Source organism: Staurois parvus, unplaced genomic scaffold (assembly GCF_062004578.1).
Source record: "Staurois parvus isolate SC_StPar_1 unplaced genomic scaffold, SC_StPar_1.0 ptg000172l, whole genome shotgun sequence".
NCBI lineage: Eukaryota > Metazoa > Chordata > Amphibia > Anura > Ranidae > Staurois > Staurois parvus.
The window spans coordinates 10,614,692-10,637,150 of NW_028317968.1; the positions used below are offsets into that span (position 1 = coordinate 10,614,692).

The 22,459-nt window shown below is 39.9% G+C and overlaps 1 protein-coding gene across 4 annotated transcripts in view; it reads right to left on the bottom strand.

The window, feature by feature from the left end:
• Positions 1-22,459, bottom strand: part of VMP1 (vacuole membrane protein 1) — a 225,947-nt gene that overhangs the window by 197,686 nt on the left and 5,802 nt on the right. For 2 of the 4 annotated variants that reach the window (XM_089676657.1, XM_089676656.1), the window contains exons 2-3: positions 2,282-2,398; positions 253-354 (exon numbers count right to left, since the gene is read on the bottom strand). In XM_089676657.1, the coding sequence (XP_089532783.1) occupies positions 253-328 (76 nt within the window). In that variant the 5' untranslated portion in view covers positions 329-354; positions 2,282-2,398. The remainder of the gene's footprint in view (positions 1-252; positions 355-2,281; positions 2,399-22,459) is intronic. The other 2 variants (XM_089676658.1, XM_089676659.1) reach the window with 2 other exon arrangements.

Here is a 22,459-nt window from a genome sequence, read left to right on the forward strand (position 1 = left end):
GTGTGTGCTTCCCAAGTCACCTCTTGTCATTCTCCAGATTTATAAATACGCAGAGCACAAAATATAGGTATAAAAGTAAGAATACTAAACATCCATAAATGTATAAAAATACAAGTTTTGTCTCACAACACTTTGAAAAGGATTGTGTAGATTTCTCTAAGCAAAAACTTTTGCTCAACGTGCCAGTGATGCTGAAGGATATTTACCTTACATGGCAAAAAATAAGCAATCATTTACAATTGAACAACATACCTGTAAAGTTCCCATTGTGTTGTTCTTTAGAGACCCCGACACGCCGCTGCTCACAATCAGTGCCATTCTCTGCCATTTCATAGGTCAGCTGAGGTTGAGAATCTTCCAAAGAAAACAGAACACAAAGTCATGGCTACACACATCACAGACTAGCCCTGCACGCATGCATTTTGTTTACAATGAAGTGATCCGTTTGCTAAATTCAGCTTTAAGCGAGGAGAAACATATGCATTTCAGAGTATGAGACACCATAAATGAAAGACTAATCTGGCTACACTCCAGCCAAGCAGACGGGATAGCAATCAGTTATGAAAACACATTGTGCAATCGCTTCATTACAACACAGCAAATGTTGGAACACACTGAGTGGGATTTATTCCTGGATGTGTGGAAAGCAACTTGAAATATCATACAGTTAATACTCTTTACAGGAAGGGTGTGTAAATCCCTGCAGTGTGCTCTGATATTCAGACTGGTTTCCAGAGATCTGAAACCAGCTGTTATAAACACAGAATACTACGCAAACAGGCATCATATTTATCAAGTACGCTTCACCGCTCAGGAGTCACATTTCCCAGCATAACAGGCAGAAGCCAACTATGTCAAAAAGACTGTTCTCCAAAGCACTGCTTCTGGTATTGTACTTCTTTAAAAAATAAAGAATACAAAGTGGTAAAAAAAAATAAACAAGACAAAAAAAAACAAAACAAAAACATACAATGGTGGATTACTATAGGTATCACTGTAATTGTAGTTTACAAATAAAAATTAGCATAGAAAGAAATAATTAGCAAAGCAAGGAAAAGGGATTATTATCCACCTTTTATTTTTTACTGTTTTTTTTTTTTTGCCGACATATTCTCCTAATCACATTTATTATTACCCTCATTTTTTTTCTAAACCATGTTAATTTTTACCTGTGTTTTTTCAATCTTTTTGAATCATATTTTTAATAGTGTTTTTCCTCAACCATCATTCTTTAACCCACTTTTTTCCAACCAATTTCTTTTTCCAAACTGCATTTTTTTCAACAGCACAAGAGCTGCAGTTTATGAACTGCATTTTTAACCCCCTTTTTCTGTGAACCACTTTTTCTTTTACCCATGTTATTTCCTAAGGCTCCTTTCACAAAGGGCGGACCCATCAGTAGATCCACTTGCTGAGCGGGGGATCTCTCCGCTGATCCCCATTGAGCAAGCGGATGACAGGTCAGTGTCCCCTCCGCTGCTGCAGAGCGGACACAGACACAGCCCGCTGTCCTCTATGGGTAGTTGGATGGAAACAGACCGCCTGTCCATTTCCATCCGACCGCCATCCTATCCCATCCAATGGACAGAAGGGGAATCGATCCCCATCTGTCTCTTTCTGGAGGATCGGATTGTATGTCGGCGGGTGTAAACAGACACATATCCTCTATGGAGCGGGGGGTGTAAACGGACATGTGTCCGTGTACACTTGCTGACATCCAATCAGATCCGCAAAAAAAGGGAAGGAAGGGGATCCAATTCCCCTTTTACATAGTTAATCTGGCTGGAAAAAAAAAGACAAAAGTCCATCCAGTTCAACCATTAAAAAAAAAAAAAAAGTTATAATCCTATAACCAGTTGATCCAGAGGAAGGCAAAAAAACCCAGCAAAGCATGATCCAGTTTGCTACTGCAGGGAAAAAAAAAATCCTTCCAGATCCCCTAAGAGGCAATCGGATATTCCCTGGATCAACTTTACCTATAAAATGTTAGTATCCAGTTATATTCTGTCCATCGGATCGGATCAGATGGAAATGGACAGGCGGCCTGTTTTCATCCGACCACCCATTGAGGAGAGTGGACATAGACCTGTCATCCGCTTGCTCAGATCAGCGGAGAGATCTCCCGCTGAGTAAGCGGATCCGCTAAATGGGTCCGCCCCGTGTGAAAGGACCCAAAGACATTTCTGGAAAAACATCAACACAGGTTATTCACAATAAAAAAGTAAAAACAGAGGAGCAAGAAAACCAACACTTTGACAAGGTAAAACAGCATTTGACTTACATACTCCGGTAAAGTTTAAGTAATGACTTCCAGTTGCAAAAAAAATGAGATTGGGTCCTTCACATCAGTGACATTAACTCAAACACAGTGCAAGTTTTGGAGATCTTCAGCCCTTGTCTAGGAAATAAAGATAAAATCTAAGTCAGTTCCTTACATCACTTTAGGCTGAGCCACTCTTACCAAATTAAAGTGACAGCCAAGACACAAAACCTGTGTGATTAGTGGCTCATCGAAGCAGTCACTGAGCTAGTTCCAGTATAGTGACTCAGTAAACGGGCTTCAATTCACTGCTCCAGAATGAGTAAGTGGTGCATGAGTCAGGGAAAGGCTGCTTCCCTCATTGCCTAATCACACAGGTGTTTTGCTTTTCTGACAGATTTCTTTAAACCCCTTTCCACTCTGCCCCGGCATCAAATGGGTCTATACACCTAGCGGGCGGGATGGTCTTCCCATTCACATGACTATTGTGATTGGCTGTCACAGTAGTCACGTGATTAGGAGCTCATCCTGTCAGCTCCAGATCATAAACCGACAGCAGTCTATGACAGATTGGTCACTCTGTTGGGAGCACTTTCAGCAAAGAAACCTTGTTCATGGACACATATGTGTAGCGTGTGCTTGTTTACGCCCACCCTCTTTGCCACCGCACATATGCATTACGCCAGCAAGAGGGTAACTATTTGTGAACACAATAAAACACAAGCCAGTTAAATGACAGCAAAAAAATCACTTTTAAAGTGTTACTAAACCCAGGACCCTGCATTCACTATATCTGATCTCCCAGAGTACACACAACATGGAATTATTTTAGTAAATATAAACTGCTAAATACCTTTTCTCATCAGCAGTTACAGCAGTCTTGTGGCTTCTATCAGTGTTCAGCCCAGCACTAGCTAAAGCTTGTAGGAGTTTTCTTTCTGCTATAGGAGCATGGAAATCCCCTCACCTCTGTCTGGACTGTGCTGATTGGCTCTGTGCTGACCACATTCACTCTCCCAAGAAAAAAAAAACAAAAACAAAAAAAAAACCTCTCTAGCAATATACACCAAACTGAGCATGTGCATGCCTGCGGTTCAGTCTGAAGATAAGTGGTGGTCACTTGAAAAAGGGGAAGAACAGAGAAGAAAGGATCAAACAGCCTTTTTACACAATGCAGAGCATTAACCCCTTAATTTCCACAGTAAGTAAAACAAGCATGCTTTACTGCATATACAGACTGATTTTACTGTTGTGGGTTTAGGAACACTTTAAGTGTACTTGTTTTTAATTTTGTAATGAATATTTGTTGTTGACCTTCTTGTTTATTGGACCTTCATGTGACTGCATAGCCTCCAAATACTCCTTCCTGCTCATAGCAGGAGGGGTGTCTAAAGTAAGCAAGCTGATGTTGCACACAGGGGCGGACTGACCATTCGAGCACTCGGGCACTGCCCGAGGGCCCGGGGTCAGTAGGGGGCCCCATGAAATGACCCTGGTACCTTTTTTATAGGCTTTATTGAGTGTGGGCAAGGACACAGGGGCCCCATGATCTCCTATTGCCCGGGGGCCCCATGAGTTGTCAGTCTGCCCCTGGTTGCACACAGCTGGAAAGTACATTTTTTCTAGTGTATTGGCTACAACCAGTGGCAGATTGACAGCGAGGTGCCCACTGTCAATCAACTTAAGGGGACGTGACAAATAAACTGACTACAGAGATATAGATATGCCATGTGTCATCACAGTATCCTGTACTTTCAAGGAAGAAGAGCAGAAGTGCAAACTGACCACGCCATCAAGGATCTGCTAAGTGCTTGGGGTGGTTAGAATGAAATGGCTTCAGAGGAGAACTGGCAGGATCTCCGGATATTTTAGAACAAATAATGAACTCCAAACAAAAAGGCTAAATTTAAGCAAAAGCAGAATATAAACACCGATACAAATATCTGATTGGAACTTTTAGGATAACACTTTAACCACTTCAAGTCCGGACACTTTTACCCCCTTCCTGTCCAGGCCAATTTTCAGCGCTATCACACTTTGAATGACAATTGCGCGGTCATGCAACACTGTACTCATATTAATTTTTTAGCATTTTTTGAGACAGATAAAACTTTATTTTGGTGGCATTTATTCACCACTGGGATTTTTATTTTTTTTTGCTATATAAATGAAAAAGTCCAAAAATTTTGAAAAGTGTTTTTCTTATAAAATTTTGCAAATAAATAATCTTTCTTCATAAATCTTGGCCAAAATGTATTCAGTTATCATTATAGTAAAAAATAAAAAAAAAACCCAAATTAGTTTATAACCAAAATTAATAATTTTTCTAATTTTTTTTATATTATTTATGTTGTTTGTGGGGGTTTTTTAAACATATTGTCACCCTAGCAGTAAAGTGGCTGCATTCTTGCAGCCATTGAGAAATACTGTGTGAGCTGTGATTGGTCACAGCTTGTCACATGGTACAAGGCTGTTGTGAATAGCCTTGTACCATGTGATCTCTGTGATCATTCACAGATTTCACACGTAGTAAGCAATGATGTCAGAAGTGACATCTTGCTTACTACTATTCAACTATTGGTCAATCAGTGATCACATGATCGGGACCTCACACAGAGGTCCCGTACAGCGATCAGTGCCGCGTGCTCCCAAAGAGCGCGCACATGCTGAAAATGCGGATTCCGTTTATGAATGGCAACCCGCTCCTGCACTGCACTGCACAGTGATTAAAGACTTGCTTATACCATATAAGTTGGGTAACACATGGCAATGCACGTTAAATCAGGGCTTGACAAGTTTGCTTTGAATCTAGGACCCAGCTAAAAAAGTTAGGAGCCATTTTTTTTTTCTTGCGTAGCATCGGTTGTCAGCACCCAGGTCAAGGCAACTTTTGGGTGACAAGCTTCATGAGATGCGATTTGCCGTGGTTAACAGCAAAACAGAACCACGTTTTAGGTGTCATTGAAAATAATGCCACCTGAACCTGCATTTTGCAATCACAACGATTGTGTCGTGATCTGAAAATGCCCAGGTGTGAATGGAGCCACATTGGTTCATGTATATGAGTTCTGAGTGCCATTAAAAAAAGGGTCCTATGGGAGTTTGTAACAGAGCGTTCCAGACTCACGAGCAATAGAGTAGAGTAGCATGCGGAGATAAGCATTCACATAGGATTGCGATTGACAGGGGTTTTTGCACTGACGTCAACAGGAGGCGTTTTTGCATTGAAGTCAATGGGAGGCGTTTTTGCACTGAAGTCAAAGGGGGGGGTGTGAACCCAGGTGCAAGGACGCAATTTCTAGTCGCCATGGCAACATGGCGCTTGGGATTTGCCGAGCCCTGCTTTAAATGCATTGGTACAATGTGGTGACATTCATTCTGAATAACATCCCAATACATCTGTTGACAGATTTGCTTTGCAGCATGGTGTGCTGCCAAAAAATGATGCAAGCAGGGCACATTAGTTACCAAAAGCAGATGGTGTGAATAGACCCTAAAAGAGGACAGGTTAATAAAGTCATTCTATAAAAAAGTTTGAAATCTTCAAATACAGAAAGGTTTCTTTACAGTAAGAGCTGTGAAAATGTGGAATATTATTATATTATTATACAGGATTTATATAGTGCCAACAGTTTGCTCAGCACTTTACTATATAACGGGAGACAATACAGCAACAATACAGTTCAATACAAGAGGGAAAGGAGGGCCCTGCTCCTTGGAGCTTACAATCTAGGAGGGAGGGGCTAGTGGTACAAAAGGTAACTGTGGGGGATGGACTGGTTGGAAGAGTAGAAGATTCCATTATTAGCTGAGGGCAGGATAGGCTTCCTTGAAAAGATAGGTTTTCAGAGATCGCCTAAAAGTGAGCAGAGTAGGCGATAATCTGATAAATTGGGGTAGAGAGTTCCAGAGGATGGGGGAAGCTCTGGAAACGTCCTGGAGACGAGCATGGGAGGAGGAGACAAGGGAGCTAGAGAGTAGGAGGTCTTGCGAGGAGTGGAGAGGACGGTTTGGGTGATATTTGGAGACGAATTGACACCCTCAAGAGTTGGTTCTGGCCAGCTCAGTGGATTGCTTTAAAAAAGGCCTGGATTCTTTCTTGGACACATCACTGGATACTAACATTTATAGGTAAAGTTGATCTAGCAAATAACCGATTGCCTCTCGGGGGATCAGGAAGGATTGTTTTCCCTGCAGGAGCAAATTGGACCATGCTTTGCTGGGTTTTTTGCCTTCCCCGGGATCAACTGTGGGTATAGGATTATAACTTTTTTTATGGTTGAACTAGATGGACTTTTGTCTTTTTTCAGCCAGACTAACTATGTAACTATACAGAATTAGAAGATTTATTGTTACAAATCACATTTACAGTTCTGTGTTTCTACTTAACACAATAAAGTAGCAAGCTAGCTCCAAAACTGACATCAATTCTCATGTGCACAACTACAACCCACATATGTGGAGATCCTCATACAGAATAAAGTATATGTAAATCTAATCCCTTAAATACTATAAAAGTTTTAACATGTTAATATAAATTCAAAAGTCATTTACAATCTGCAGATTTAATTAAAACAGTGCAGGGCGATTCTGCCATGAAGGTCCTTAGATACACTAACAAACTGAAGCCAAACTCCAGCTCACACTGCAGATGCATAAACTGTCACAGCAACATATTTTTTTTCCTTTTGGGATTACGGTTTTATATAAATAAATAAAAGCTGATGATTGTAAGCACCGCTGTCAGTGGAAAATGGTTTGTCTTAACTTATACATGTGTAGGAGAGATTGTTCTTGTTCAGATTTACTGGGTTACTGGATGGAAATAAAAGAAAGAAAACCTAAAAAAAGAAAACTAATGCAGCCATCACATCTAGGAATTGATAAGCTGCAATATAATAAATGTTTGCATTTGGGTTACTGGTTTAAGTTATTGATTACATCTACTTTAATATGAAGTGAAGCCCCTCCTTTTAAAAAAGGTAAAATCGCAGTGAAAAGAATCAAGATTTTTACTCACTGCTCTAAGATAAGACAACTCAATTGTTTATACACTCCCCATATTACCAGCAATTTATATTGAATGCAAGCAATGGTCTTGCTGAAAAAATTTACATGAGGCTTGGATGTGTTTTCCAGAATACTTACATGGAAACCTGTCAATCTATGTGTAGGATTTTGCTGTGACCATGCAGGCAAACCATGAAGCAGACGACAAATAACAGGAACAGGAAGATCCTGCTAAGCTGCTCAGCTAATATTTGGTCCGTGATGAAAAAAAAACACAACCTTCTACATGAATGCAAGACAGTCCTCTCTGACCTGGCTTACCGTGAAATGTCAATTACTTAACTTTCATATCATTCATTATTAGGGCTCATGTACACGGGGCATTTGAAAAACTCTTCTGACTGCTGGAAACTGACTGCTGGAAAACATAGGTTTAAAACCTCAGTGTAGCCGTGTTTACCTACCGCGTTTATGGTTAGAAGCATTTTTGAAAGATAACCTCAGGAGACCCTCCCAAATGCCCAGAATGCACTGAAAAATAGTAAATAAATGAACTATTTCAGACATTTTGTGTGAAGTAGAGAGCAGAAGCAGAGAGAGCAGTATGTGTTGAGATGACCTGTCTTTTCTGGTTGTAGTCACTATGGATCCCATCATGAGCATAATGCAGCACGTTCTACCATTTTTTCCTTCACGCGAAACCTGGAACCGACTGCGCTGGTGTACTGGGTCCATCTGAATACATGGAAAATGCTGTGCATGTATTTTTGTTGACAAAAAAAAGGCACTGGACAGCATCTGGATATGGACCAGCCACAAAATGCGCCTAAACGCAAAAATGCACTTACACGGGTTTGGCATTTGAAAAGCTGGTAAACTCTACTCCTTTTCTTTGTTTCTGTTATAACATTTTGCAAATAATTGTTCTTTGTAAATTTAGGCCAAAATGTATTCTGCTACATTTCTTTGGAGAAAGTAACCCAAATTAGTGTAGATTATTTAGTTTGTAGGAAAGTTATAGAGTCCACAAACTATGGGATATATCTGAAAATCAATCAAACCTGAGGTACTGAAGGCACGGATCTCATTTTTGAGGCACAAAGTTGTCAGGATGTCCTCCAAATTACCCCCTTTTGGAAAGCAGGCAGTATGCGGTATTTAATAAGAGGCATGGAGAGTTTTCTGAAGTTGTAATTGTTTGGAAAATAAAGAAATAAAAAAAAAGTATTTTTTTTTTCACAATTTGTTTTCCCCATATACTGTCACCTTGCAGTACAGTGTCATCATATATCTGGTGTTGCGGTGTGCAGTGATCCGGCACACTAACTGGTGACCATGTGTGGAAAAAATAACTATTTATATAGATTTTTTTTTACATTTTTATTAAATTTTTCTTTTTTTTACGATTTTTTTTTTTCAATAAAACACTGTGACCAGAGTAACAATGTTACCAAAGTAACATTGTACTACTCTGGGTAAGTGACCAGTATTTTTTTTTTTTTTTACACATTATGATTGCCTACAGCATTGAATTTCACTGCTATAGGCAAGCATTTAACTGAATGAAATCGATTCATTCAGTGTTTTTGTTGTGATTAGCTGTGACCACAGCTAATCACATTACACAAATAGGCTGTGATTGGCCCAGTCTGTACATGTGTCCACTGTGACCAATCACAGCCAACAAACTACTGTATACAATGGATGGCATGAAAGGAAGCGGTCCATTATTTACAATTGTCATGTGACCTGCTGTGATTGGTCACAGCAGTCACATGGTACCAGCAACGGGCTGGTACACAGATTGGTCATTAGCTTTGTCCTATGGACACAGCCGGTGACAGATCTCACCACAGCGCAGTCCTCTGTCCTATGGACACAGCCAGTGACAGATCTCACCACAGCGCAGTCCTGCGGGTTCACATGGAAGAATGTCATGTGACGCCCACCCAGATCAACGAGAATCCCGCTCGGCCGTCATTCTCCTATACTGGTTAAACTAAACTTAGGGCTGTATTAAACCCCAAAAAAGTATTACATTGCAACTTACCAATTCTTAGATGTGGTGGCTACATTAGTTTTCTTTTTTATGCTTTCTTCCTTTACTTTCAGGTGATCCATCCATAGGTCTGCTATTTTTCAACTTACTTTAACAGAACAAGCGGTCTAGACAAAGTAGCAGTTACAGAACTAAGACAGATCATTTAACATTGACAGGGGTGTGTACAATGATCAGCTTTTATTTATTCATGTCAAAAGAAAAAAAAAAAGTTTTCTGTAATTGCTTGTAAAGTGTTATCTGGAGTTCAGCTTTAATTTTTTAGTCAAGTCCATCTAAATCTGATATTCTTACAGTACCCTCTACCCAGCTGTCCAAAGGTGTCTCCGTTGCATCACCATACAGAATGGAGACAGTAGGTGTATTACAGTAGTAAGGCTGTTTTTGCATCTAAAGAACTCCTCCTCTTACTTGATAGGCATGCAAAATGCTTGTACAACACCTAAAAAAACTCCTTTAAAATCCCCAGAAACACACTCTGTCTATACTCGGGTATGAATGTAGGCTAACTGTAAGTGGTGTCCTCAACCTGGATGTGCTCCGTTACAGAACTGGGTAAATTTAAAGACTTAATGGACAGAAACACAATTTCTTTGGCCGGTAAAACAGCTCCAATATATGTTGAATCTGTGTATTTATCTGCCTTGAGTCAAACTTTAAAATGCACATATAGTATATTTTACATGAGGTGCCATTCTTTCCTGTTGAAGGAGTGATTGCTGGAACACAAAGCATAATTGCAGCCTGAAATGAATGAAAATACAGTGGCACAAGAGAAGAAAAGTCTCTTTGGAGAACAGGAAGGCCCACCTAAACCTCATTACTGGTAAATGACACTCACATTTCTTACTATGATGAATATAAAGCTTGCTGAAATTTTCTAACACAATTTTAAAAAAAATGTAAAAATTAACAGTTTCCATGAATGGAGGAGGTGGGTGGAAGGGTGGAAGAGTGGACACTCTTGATGAATGCCTGTGACAGCTCCTCAGTTCTATTAACCCCTGCCGCGCCAGAAAATTATGGCAGTAGGGGTAGGAAGGTAGGGGTCTTTGGAGGAGGAAGATGAACTAGAAAACAGAAGCACAAGGGACACATCACACTGAAGATTAGTAATGTCCCCTGTGCTTATTTTGTATTTAGGTAAACGTAGGCTTTAAATAGAGCGGCCAGCACACAGGCAAAAAGGGCACTATGATCAAAAGATCAAAATACTTTAAAGGCACAAGCAGCCTACAACAAATCCTCAAGAATGCTGATCTGCTTTTGACTTAGGGATCGTATACACAAATTACAAACCTATCCGTACTACAAACTGACACCCTACCCTCAACTAGAAAAGTCTATTTTTAAAGCTAGAGAGGTCTGCAAGTCACAAGGAATATGATCCTTATGACCATCAGCTATTAACTAAACCACAATTACATACAGACGTACCACGGTTTACGAATTAAATGCGTTCCCTGGAACGTTTCATATTGCGAAAAATTTGTAAACCGAAACGTGGTTTCCCATTGCATTCCCAATGCACTGAAAACCATTTAATCTGTTCCGGAGGTCAGAAAAAAGTTAAAACAAAGTCTTATCTGTTCAAAACTCTTTATAAAGTGCACTTTAAAGGCACGGGATCGGCTCTATAAACCTCCCAGGCGCAATGCATCCTGGGGAAACTTACTTCATATTGCAAAACAAATTCGTAAACCGAGGCATTATTTTCAATGGATTTTCATTCATAAACCGAAAATTACGTTAACTGAGGTGTTCGTAAACCGAGGTACGCCTGGATCTACATTTTCCATCTGCAGTATTAATGAAGAAATGTGGATCTCAATGGGAAATTATTATCGTATTACCGTAGACAAAAATTACATCACATCACAGTCAGTATACTCAAAATATATGCCCTGTCTAAAGAATCATCTAAGGAGATTTGTTTTCAAGAGGAATGTCACATTGAAATGAGATTTCAGGACTCCCCCCAAATCTTGTAAACACATGATTCTGGTGAACGACGAGAAAAAAATCTCAGCCACCACACACACCATACAAGCCCGGCATGTGATAGGTGATAGCAGCTCCAGCCTAACTCCATCCAGGCCATGTCCCCTGGCATGTTTCACTCCACCCATGGGGCTTAGTCTCCTTGTTCTGTGGATTATATGGAGTCAAGGTGGACTCTTGGCCTGACCTGCACTCTCAATGGAATACACCAAATGGGGGACAAAGATGCTGGAATGGAGACTCTAAAGTTGGCTTAGGTTCACATAATTCTGGAGCTCGGAAAGTGACAGTCACACTGCCGAGTGCTTCCCACCTCCGGTATCCTTTCAGATCTCACTCATGCACCAAGTCTGGCCATAAAAACCAATGGATGCCTTCATCTTTAGTTTGAGATATTCAATGGGCAGATGAAATTAACTATGGCAAAGCCCAACAAAGGCTCAGCATTTTATAGGATTCTCAGAGACCAGAAGTAGGACCTGAGCAGGCCAGAAAGTTTAAATGTCACTTTCTGAACACCAGAGACCACATATACATTTGATGAATAGGGGGAGTTATTTCAATATAACTAGTTCCTTTAAGGCCAAGTTCACCTTTCCTTAACGTGTAACATGTTAATGTACAGCAACCGACCTCCACCAACAGCAGGCAGGGGTTTTTCTGCCCACACCTGCTGTCACATTATAAAAACAGAATTTATAAACTACAAGTCCCATCTGCCACCGCTGCACACGAATTGTAGTTCTCAATGAACTACAACAGCACTGATAAGTGTCCTCATAGTTCATTGACCCTTTCTGCACTTCAGTAACAGAAGAAGGGCAGGGCCAAGCTATGGCTCCATGTGTGAATGGACACACTGAGCATTAGGTGCCCCCATTGCAAGCCGCATCCTGTGGGGGCACCCAACAGGCCGGAGGAGCCAGGAGAGCCTGCGGAGAACCAGAGAAGAGGAGGATCCAGGCTGCTGTGTACAAAACCACTGCACACACTATGTAATTACAGACAGGTTTGTTATTTTACAACAACAGTACAAACATCAGCCTCTTTTTTTTCTCTCCTCCTAATCAATAATGGCATGTTGAAAAACAGGTGTGACCACATACAAATCCTAGTGAAGCTTTACCTCATTTACCTACAGTATCTCTGGAGCAACTTGCAAGTATATTTGCCTTTACTTAATCAAGCCCATTGTGACACTTTATACATCAAATATAGTATGTCTAACACCAGTAAATTTCAATGTATTTTAGTTTTCAGGGAGATAGTACATTGTATTGCTTTATTTCAACAAACATTTATATGTTGCGTATACACTTTGAAGCTGAACCCCATGTATTAAAAATTTTCATTTAAAATATTCCTTAAGCCTGGGTTCACACTGATGCTGTGCGGCACATTGCATGTAATTCGCACAGGAACCGCACCACATTCCTGTGTAAATCACATGCGATTTCTGTGCAGTGCAATTTGAGCCATACATTTCGTATGGCTCAGATCACATGGCATCCGCACCAAAATAGTGCAGGACCCTTTTTTTTGTCGACACCAGAATCTGATCACATGGGTATTCACACCCATGCAATCCGATTCTTTACATCGCACCGCGTTTTGCGAACAAATTTCAGGATTTTGTTAACTTAACATACACACCCGCAGCGGGTTGCATGAACGGGATGCGATCATGATACGGTGCGGAATTCACACTGAAAACGCTGCGAATTCCACACCGCATCAGTGTGAACCAGGGTTTAAGGTAGAAAATCTTCTGGGTGCATACAACCCCCCCCAATACTTACCTGAACTCCATCTCGATACAGCAATGTGCATGATAGTAGTGGCTCTTCAGGGTCTCTCCCTCTCTCCTCATTGGCTCCTGCTGCTGTCAATCACAGTAAGTAAGCCAATGAGAAGGGAGCAGTGGTGGGGCCAAGCTCGTGTGAGAAAGGAAAACGGTGCGAATTCCACACCACATCAGTGTGAACCAGGGTTTAAGGTAGAAAACCTTCTGGGTGCATACAACCCCCCCCCCCCCCCCCAATACATACCTGAACTCCATCTAGATCCAGCAATGTGCATGATAGTAGTGGCTCTTCAGGGTCTCTCCCTTTCTCCTCATTGGCTCCTGCTGCTGTCAATCACAGTAAGTGAGCCAATGAGAAGGAAGCAGTGGTGGGGCCAAGCTCGTGTGAGAAAGGAAACCGGAGCGAATTCCACACCACATCAGTGTGAACTCAGGCCATCATCTTTGCAAACCATGTAAAAGTACCAGTTACATTGTCACTGTGCTATACAAAGCCTGTGCAGTGAGCAGTGCTGGGGGAGGGACCCAGCAGGCTCCACCCACTAAAGACTGCCTGCACAAGACCAGCCACCCTGCACAAGGAGAGAGATCAGAAGTGACCGGTCTAAATCACAGGAAGCTCCTCCACTGGAGCAAAGATATACATTGGATTACAGCTGATTTCACACTGATCCACTGCAGTTTCCCAGCAGAACGGGGGCAGAGCAGTGTTCCCACATGCAGGTTACCAATGCTTTGCCATAGACTTCCATTAGATCGGGTAGTTTTGGTTCATTTTCTGAATGCACACTGCAGGATTTCAGAAAATGCACCAAAGCCATCCAAACTAATGGAGTCTATGTCAAAGCACAAGTAACCTGCATGGAAACTGAGTACACTGCTCTACACCCACGCTGCAGGAAAATCGCAGCAGTGTGTAAGCAGCCTACTGCACAGATCTGGAAGGAGTACACAAAGTACAAAAATATTTAAGTAGGTATACACATGACTCTTGTATGCAGACAATATTTATTATCCCAAGATCAGCTTTACTAACCGAAGATGAGAGTTAAGCAGGACTTTCGTAGGGCTTTGTTCATCAAAGTTTTTGAAGTTCAAATAAAAAAGCTACGAAAAAGTAAACATCTTCATATCTGCTCTAGTATAGTATAGTGCCAAAAAAGTAGTGACATCTCTTGATTCTATCTGCATATATCAGTATACTCAGCTACTTGGAGCATACACGACATGAATTGTAACTGCTATTCACAGGCCACCTTTGTCCACCTAATCAATGACTTCTTGTAAGACATTAAACACTAAACCATGACTCGTGTCCACGAAGCATGCACTTTGCACAGGTTTATGATTACACAGGCTGGCTGACAAACAAAACAGCCATCAAATCAAGGCAACAAAATACAATGATATTCTTACACCTAGCATCTTCTGGCCAGAAGAAGCATTGTTATGGGCTGCACATCAAAGAGGCACACACTCTCCCTAATGAGCACAATCTCTACATCTCCCATAATACTGCCTCAGTCTGTGCTCCATACCCTTTACAAAGGCTCACAATCAATCAATCCAATCATCTGGCAGCACATTTAGCGGAAGGGAGTAACGGGTCAAGTCATTTGCATTTTACTTTTGGTGCTCATTGCAGGAGACAATAAACAGAAATATATAAAATGTCCTTAGCTATTTAAAATCAAATATTTACTTTTGAAGAAGGCGTGTTTCTAATGTCGTTGATCTTCACGCCAAACAGGATTTTAAGGTCTCTTGCCATAGTTATTGAGTGTACTGAAAGGGAAATAAGTGTTTCACAAATTTCAGGGTAAAAAAAAAAAAGTCTTCATCTAGCCCAGTGTTTCTCAACTCCAGTCCTCATGAACCCCAACAGGTCATGTTTTCAGGATTTCCATTATTTTGCACAGGTGATTTGATCAGTTTCACTGCCTTAGTAATTACCACAGCTGTTTCATCTGAGGGAAATCCTGAAAACATGACCTGTTGGGGGTCCATGAGGACTGGAGTTGAAAACACTGATCTAGCCTGACACTGAGTTGATTTTGTCTGTCCCTGAAGATCGGTTTGTGGGTGACCAACGATTAAAAAAAATTTAAAACATTTATTTTTGCTATTCAAGTCAGACTTTTTTTAATTTAAATTGGATTTTTTTGATTTTTATAAAATTTTAATAAAATGCTTTTGGACTAAAAATCTATCTAAAGATAGTTTTCTATTTAAGATACATTAATAATTTAGTTTACTCAGCATGAAATGGAGCTTAGTTATGTAGCATGAGGCTGTATATTCTGCAACATTTACATTTTTGGTAAACTCATTCAATGAATCCAAGCTCTGCAAGCTGAGATAAAATGCACTGCATTGATGCATTCACACAATTTCACAGGAACCATGAGAATAAAAGAATTTGAGTTGTTCTCCAGCTATGTGTGATTAACCTATTAACCTAAAATTGGTTCTGATATCACTGTTTTACTACCCTGACAGCTTATATTCTAAAAAGGAAACCTTCATTTGGTTTGCAAATATTAAAGATTCTGCTGCCAGCAGTAATGAGTCAGATTCGTTACATTTAAAGAGCACCTGTCATTTTAGATCCATCTTGGCAGCGCCTGTTAGTGGGTGTCCACACACCTGCTGCCACCACGTCCCTCAACTTGTGTCACTGCCGCATCACCAGCCATCCCATTAAAGTGAATGGGACTTTCGGTGAGTCAACAGCGGGTCAGAGGAGGAGCCGCTGCAGGACAGAGATGACAATTGCTCTTTAAAATTAGGATTTAAATTGAGCCTTTTCACTAGTGATTTAAATCAAATCCAACCTGTGGGTGACCCAATTGGCACCCCCACTCTACCCCCTACTTGTTGACTGGCACTCTTCAATGGAAGGAACCAAACAGATAATTGTTGGCTTGCGTCCAATAAGATGAAAGCACTGTTCGGACATTCAGATATTCGAACAGCTACAGGCGCCAGGTAACAAAGTACAATAGCTAGCACTGCAGATTCGTCTATCTGCACTGTTAGCTTGGATGGAGGAATCTGCTAGATTTTATGTTCTTTCAGGCTGAATAAAGAAAAAAAAAATCTATATCAGTATATGGCCAGCTGTAGGCTAGGTTTAAAGATGAGCCAAGTGCCTCTAAAAAGCAAGTCTGATCGCTTTTCAGAGGTGTCTCACAGACATATAGCCACCTCATTCATACATGCTAGAAAACCAACACTCAACTACGTGCATTGTGGGGAGGTTGTGGCGTGTCCCTATTCACTTGAATGGGTGACATTCAGCAGCAGAAGTGCCTGCTGAACCTGCAGGATCATTTTACTGTGAAGCAAAGCAGCATTATTATTAATGTATAAAGCCATTTATAACTCTGCCCCTAATTACATCAACGATCTTGTCTCTAAATATCACCCAAACCGTACTCTCCTCGCAAGACCTCCTGCTCTCTAGCTCTCTTGTCTCCTCCTCCCATGCTCATCTCCAGGACTTCTCCAGAGCTTCTACCCCAATTTATCAGACTATCGCCTACTCTACTCACTTTTAGGCGATCTCTGAAAACCTATCTCTTCAAGGAAGCCTATCCTGCCCTCAGCTAATAATGGAATCTTCTACTCTCCAACCAGTCCATCTCCCACAGTTACTACCTTTTGTACCACTAGCCCCTCCCTCCTAGATTGTAAGCTCCAAGGAGCAGGGCCCTCCTATCCCTCTTGTATTGAACTGTATTGTTACTGTATTGTCTCCTGTTATATTGTAAAGCTGCGCAAACTGTTGGCGCTATATAAGCCCTGTATAATAATTATTATTATTATAATGCAAGATTTATATAGTGCCAACAGTTTGCACAGCGCTTTACGGTATAAAGGGGACCATACAATTACAATACAATACAGAAGGAATAGAAGGGCCCTGCTCATGGCGCTTACAATCTAAAGAATCACGATTATGGCATGTGAACAGTCTGTTGCCTTTGGGCTGTAAGGAAGAGCGTAGGAAATGTGGCTAACTCATGTTTTTTTACCACCCCCCAACCGCAAATCTAAACAAACTGTTCGAGTGTGCCAGATGTCTGCTTTTTAAAAAGCCAAGGCTAATGGCAGAGTATTCCATAATGCTTTCACTGTACAATCATATGGCACCTATAGATATTTGATGGCAAACACAGCATGCTGCCAACAGGGACATCAGATACTCCTAGCCGGTTGTTCTCATGGAAAAAGTCAGCTGGAAGGGCTGGATTTTTCCAGCTGACCACTATTGTTCTTTTTAGACAAAGTAAGCAGACACAATCTGATTACCATACCATATGTCTACAGCCAGATCAATATGGCATGCAGCTTTCCTGTCAAGGATGTTTATCATGAAACCTCAGCATGGAGTTTATAAGGTTTTTGACTATTTGGTACGAAAAAAAATCCTTGTATCATTTAATGCTTATATATACACCTTTCATATGAAACTGATCGTGGAAAGCAGAGCCAAAATGATGGGCTACACTGTACTTACTAAGCATCTAGTTCCTTAGGCTTAAAGAGGCTTATGAAATTCCTAGATTGTAAGCTCTAATGAGCAGGGCCCTCTGTTTCCTCTTGTATCAAATTGTATTGTAACTGTAATGTCTACCGTCATTTTGTAAAGTACTGAGCAAACTGCTGCTGCTATATAAATCCTGTATTATAATAATAATAGTTCCCAAAGCAAGCAATGAGAAAAACAAGCTAAAAAAATCTATTGCAACTGTGTTTACATCAGGGTGGATAAAAATTAATGATTTTTTTAAAAAATCAGATTTTTTTAAATTTAAAATCAGATTTTTTTAAATAAAATGCTTTTTGAGGAAAATATATTACCATCCAAAGGTTATTCCATCATGAAATAAAGATTAGTTTTTTAATTATGTAGAATAAGGCTGTATATGTTTAATTATTTTGGTAAATAAATTCCATTAATCCATTCAGTGTCATGCTCTTCCAGAGGTTTTTGTAAGATTATTGGGCAGTTGCTCTGCCTACAAGACATTATCACAGATGCTTGGTTTACTTTTGCAGTTCTAGAACTGAATTTGACTCAGCGGAGATCACATGCCTCTTCTTCACAGCAAAAATGTTATAACATGAACAGAGTTAAGAAAAAGACCTTAATCCTAACTTCTACAAACCTATGAATACAGAATCAACCCCTTCAGTGCCAAGTTTCGAGAAGTTCAGTGAATAGAAACAATATTTTTCTGATTGTTTGGAGTAGAATAGATCTGCACAAGAAGAAAGTGAAACTAAGTGTGAGGGGGAAGGGGCTGACAGTCTACGTTTCTTAAAATATATATATTTGTTTAGCCAAATTAGTTAACAAACATGGATGTTAGTTTAAGCAAATAATATATGCTGTAATGTTATTGTTTCAGTTGAATAAATCTATTTAAATTGTTATTATTAAGGTAATGATTATTTTTCTCCTTCCTAAGTACAACAGAAAAGTTGTCCAAATATGAATGATTAACCTATTAAACTGGGGATAAAAAAACTAATATGAAAAGTTGTTATTCTAAAAATCTTCATCTACTTGCATATTAATGTTATACCAGCAAGAATTAGTCTATATGTAGAAAACTAGGATTTAAATCAAGCCTTACTGACTAGTGATTTAAATCAAATCCACCCTGGTTTACATACAGAGAAAACTGGAAACAAAATTTAAGGCGCCTCCAATTCCTGGTCAGCGAATGTCATTGTTTTAACTGGGTACACTATATTCTTTTTCAAAGCCTGTACAAGTATAAGGAAGCAAGAGGTTGTGTGACAATATCAATATAATTACAATATCACATTTGTCAATAAGGAAGAATTACTATATAGCCCTTTTGCTGCCAAAGCCATTTTTTTCCACACGTTTAAAAAAAACATTTTAAGCCTAAGGATTAAATACAATTCCAAAAATGATATACTTCCTGAAAGCAGAGACCCTGGAGAATAAAATGTTGGTAGTTCCAAGTTGCTGTGTCACACAATGTTAGCACAACAATTTATCAAGTTCAAATTTTAATTTAAGAAAAATACGTTAAAAAGTTATCAAACCCAAAACCAAAAATGCAATACCAATCATTAGATGTGGTGGCCATAATAAATTTCATTTTTTTTTTATTATTGTTCTTCTTTAACCACTTCCTGTCCGGACACTTTTACCCCCTTCCTGTCCAGGGCAATTTTCAGCTTTCAGCGCTATCACACTTTGAATGACAACTGCGTGGTCATGCAATACTGTACCCATATGAATTTTTTAGCATTTTTTTTAGACAAATAAAGCTTTATTTTGGTATTTATTCACCACTGGGATTTTTATTTTTTTTGCTATGTAAATTAAAAAGTCCCAAATTTTTTTAAAAAAGTGTTTTTCTTATAAAATGTTGCAAATAAATATTTCATCATAAATCTTGGCCAAAATTTATTCCGTTATATTTTTAGTAAAAAAAAAAAAATAACCCAAAATTAGTTTATAACCAAAAATTCTAATTTATAAACTTTTTTTTACATTTCTTTTTATTTTTTTAATATTATTTATTTTTACATACCATCACCCTAGCAGTATAGTGTCACCATGGTGACACTGTACTACTTGTGGGGGGTGATGAAGATTTTTTTTTTTTTTTTTACACGGATTGCTTTTGCACTCATAAAGGATATAAAAGCAATCATTTATCCTTCTCTCTAGCTGCATTCTTGCAGCCATTGAGAACTACTGAGTGAGCTGTGATTAGTCACAGCTTGTCACATAGTACAAGGCTGTGATTTCACACGTAGTAAGCAATGATGTCACAAGTGACATCTTGCTTACCACTCTGCATGTGATCACTGATTGGCTAATCAGTGATCACATGATCGGGACCTCGCACGGAGGTCCCATCCGACAATCGTGTTTCGCTGTGTCTGGGCAGCAGATCTCGGTGCTGCGCGCTCCCAGGGAGCACGCACAAGCAGGGGGCTGGGAAAGCCGTTTATAAACAGCCACCCGACCTTGCACTGCCACCGTTTATATACAACGGCCGGACGGGAGGTGGTGAAGGGCCCCTAAAATCCAAGCATGCCCTGCATAGCCTCACCCCAAGACAAGGCAAATGCCTAGTCTCCTATGAGGACAGTTCGAAAGACCCCTTTGTGGTGATGTGTGCTGAAAAAAGTATGGCATGCAGTAGTCATACAATGCACCGCCTCACGCCTGCAGCTCAAAGAACCAAATGAAATGTAACTCAGTTATATTTGAATAAAGTTTGCTTAACCCCTTCACGCCTAAGGGTAAAACAAATCTAAATGCCTAAGCACAATTCTGCAACGTTGCCGTGTTAGTAAAACCGTACATATCGTCACAACTACTTTGTACATCCAGGTGGATTATACCTTGTTTTTTTTAGGACAAATTGGGCTTTCCTTTGGTGGTAAATGGTAATGGATAGCTCCTAATTTTTTTATTATTATTAAAGGAAAACTGGGCCAAAATAGTAAAAAAAATCATTTTTTTTAATTTAACTGTGTGTTTCTTGTTACGACCATAACCTACCACCAAAGAACAACCCAAAATACATTCTCCAGTTCTTGGCGATCGCAGCGATACCATATATGTGTATATTATTTGTTGTTTGTACCCGTAGTACAGTCCAGAAACAACAGTGCGCATTTTGTTTTTGTCTTTTTTTTTATTTTTTTTTTACATAAAACACACTGTCACTGACATTGACATTAACACTGACACTGATACCAATTTTTTTTTTAAATCCTGACCTTTGCCCTTGACCCTGACCTTTGACCCTGACCTTGACCCAAACACTAACCCTGGTACTGAACTAGATCAAACCTTGATCTAGGTATTTTTCTTTATTTTTTCTTTTCTTTTTTAATTATTTATCTTTTTTTTTTTTTTTTTACAAACTTTTTTTTTATCTCTCTATGTCAGGAGTTCGAGAGATACAATGTATCTCTCTTCTCCATTCATAGAGAGAGAGAAAACAAGGGGGCCGGGCTGCACAGTGATTGATCACTGTGATAGCCAATCAGAGGCTATCACAGCGATCACGTGACCCGGAATCGGGAGTCCCGGGTCCCGATCGTTAGAACGGGACCCGGGGCTCTCAGTGACACCGCGGTCTTGGTGCTGGGAGCGCGCCAAACGGCGCGCTCCCAGCACAAAGACAGGTACGCAAATATGCGGCCCCACGGAAAAAAGCCCAGGTCCGTGAGGCCGCATATTTGTGTTACGTCGGCGTCAAGGGGTTAAGGGCCGGTTCACATCAGAAGGTGGTGAGCGAAGGCACGTTCTGTGTGCTTTTCACATACCACAGGTGAACGAATAGCCCTTGCAATCTGCATGTGGGTGTCAACGCATTGTTAATTGCACCCCAAACACAGGTCACAAATGGAATGTGTTTGTGGGCACCAAATAACATGGTACCTCAATACCAAATGGTTTGGTGTGTTGTGTTTTTAAAACTAGTGCAAGCAAACGAATGAGCTGTCAAAACACACAATGTGGGAATCGCCAAGCTGAGTAGGCCCTTAAAATAAATAAAAAACCAGTGTGATGTTAGAGATACATTTTTTACTGGTCAGTCATAACAGAAGAATTATGGTGCGTTTATCCCAATAGTCAGAGCACTGAAAAGCATACATTGTTTTAGAAAAAGGGACTTTCCAAGAACCAAAATTGAACAAAGTGTGAAGTGTTTAAATTATGTGTGAAATAAACAGTGTGCTGTGTCAGCACACCCTACAGCATACCACATCTACACATCGCACCGCGTTTTGCAGACTGCTTTTGGGTTGTTGTTAACATACAGATCCGCAGCAGTGCGATTCTGATACGGTGTGGAATTCAAACTGAAAAAGCTGCAAATTCCGCACCGCATCAGTGTGAACCAGGGTTTAACCTCCCTAGCGGTCTGATTATGTCCATATTTCTGTGCTCAAAGTGGTACATTTTTTTGCATGGAAATATGTATTTTTTTTCTATTGTAGGCCTGTAATTTTTAGGAATAACTCACTGAAATCTGTCTGAACAAGAGTCTAGTAAACATCCTGGGTATGATAAAACTTGAAACATGAAATCATAAATTATAATTTAATAAAGAATCATAAAAAATAATATAATAATAAATTTAATTCAATAATGTAATCAAACCAAAAACACTGAAATTTGAAATATAGCGCCAAGTTCGCACATCACTGAGCTCAGTCGCAAAATTGTTTTCAGTGTCTGATGACGAATTTCCCCCACGAATCATTATCACTCAATTCTGCAAGTAGTTCTGATTTACTATCGCTGTTC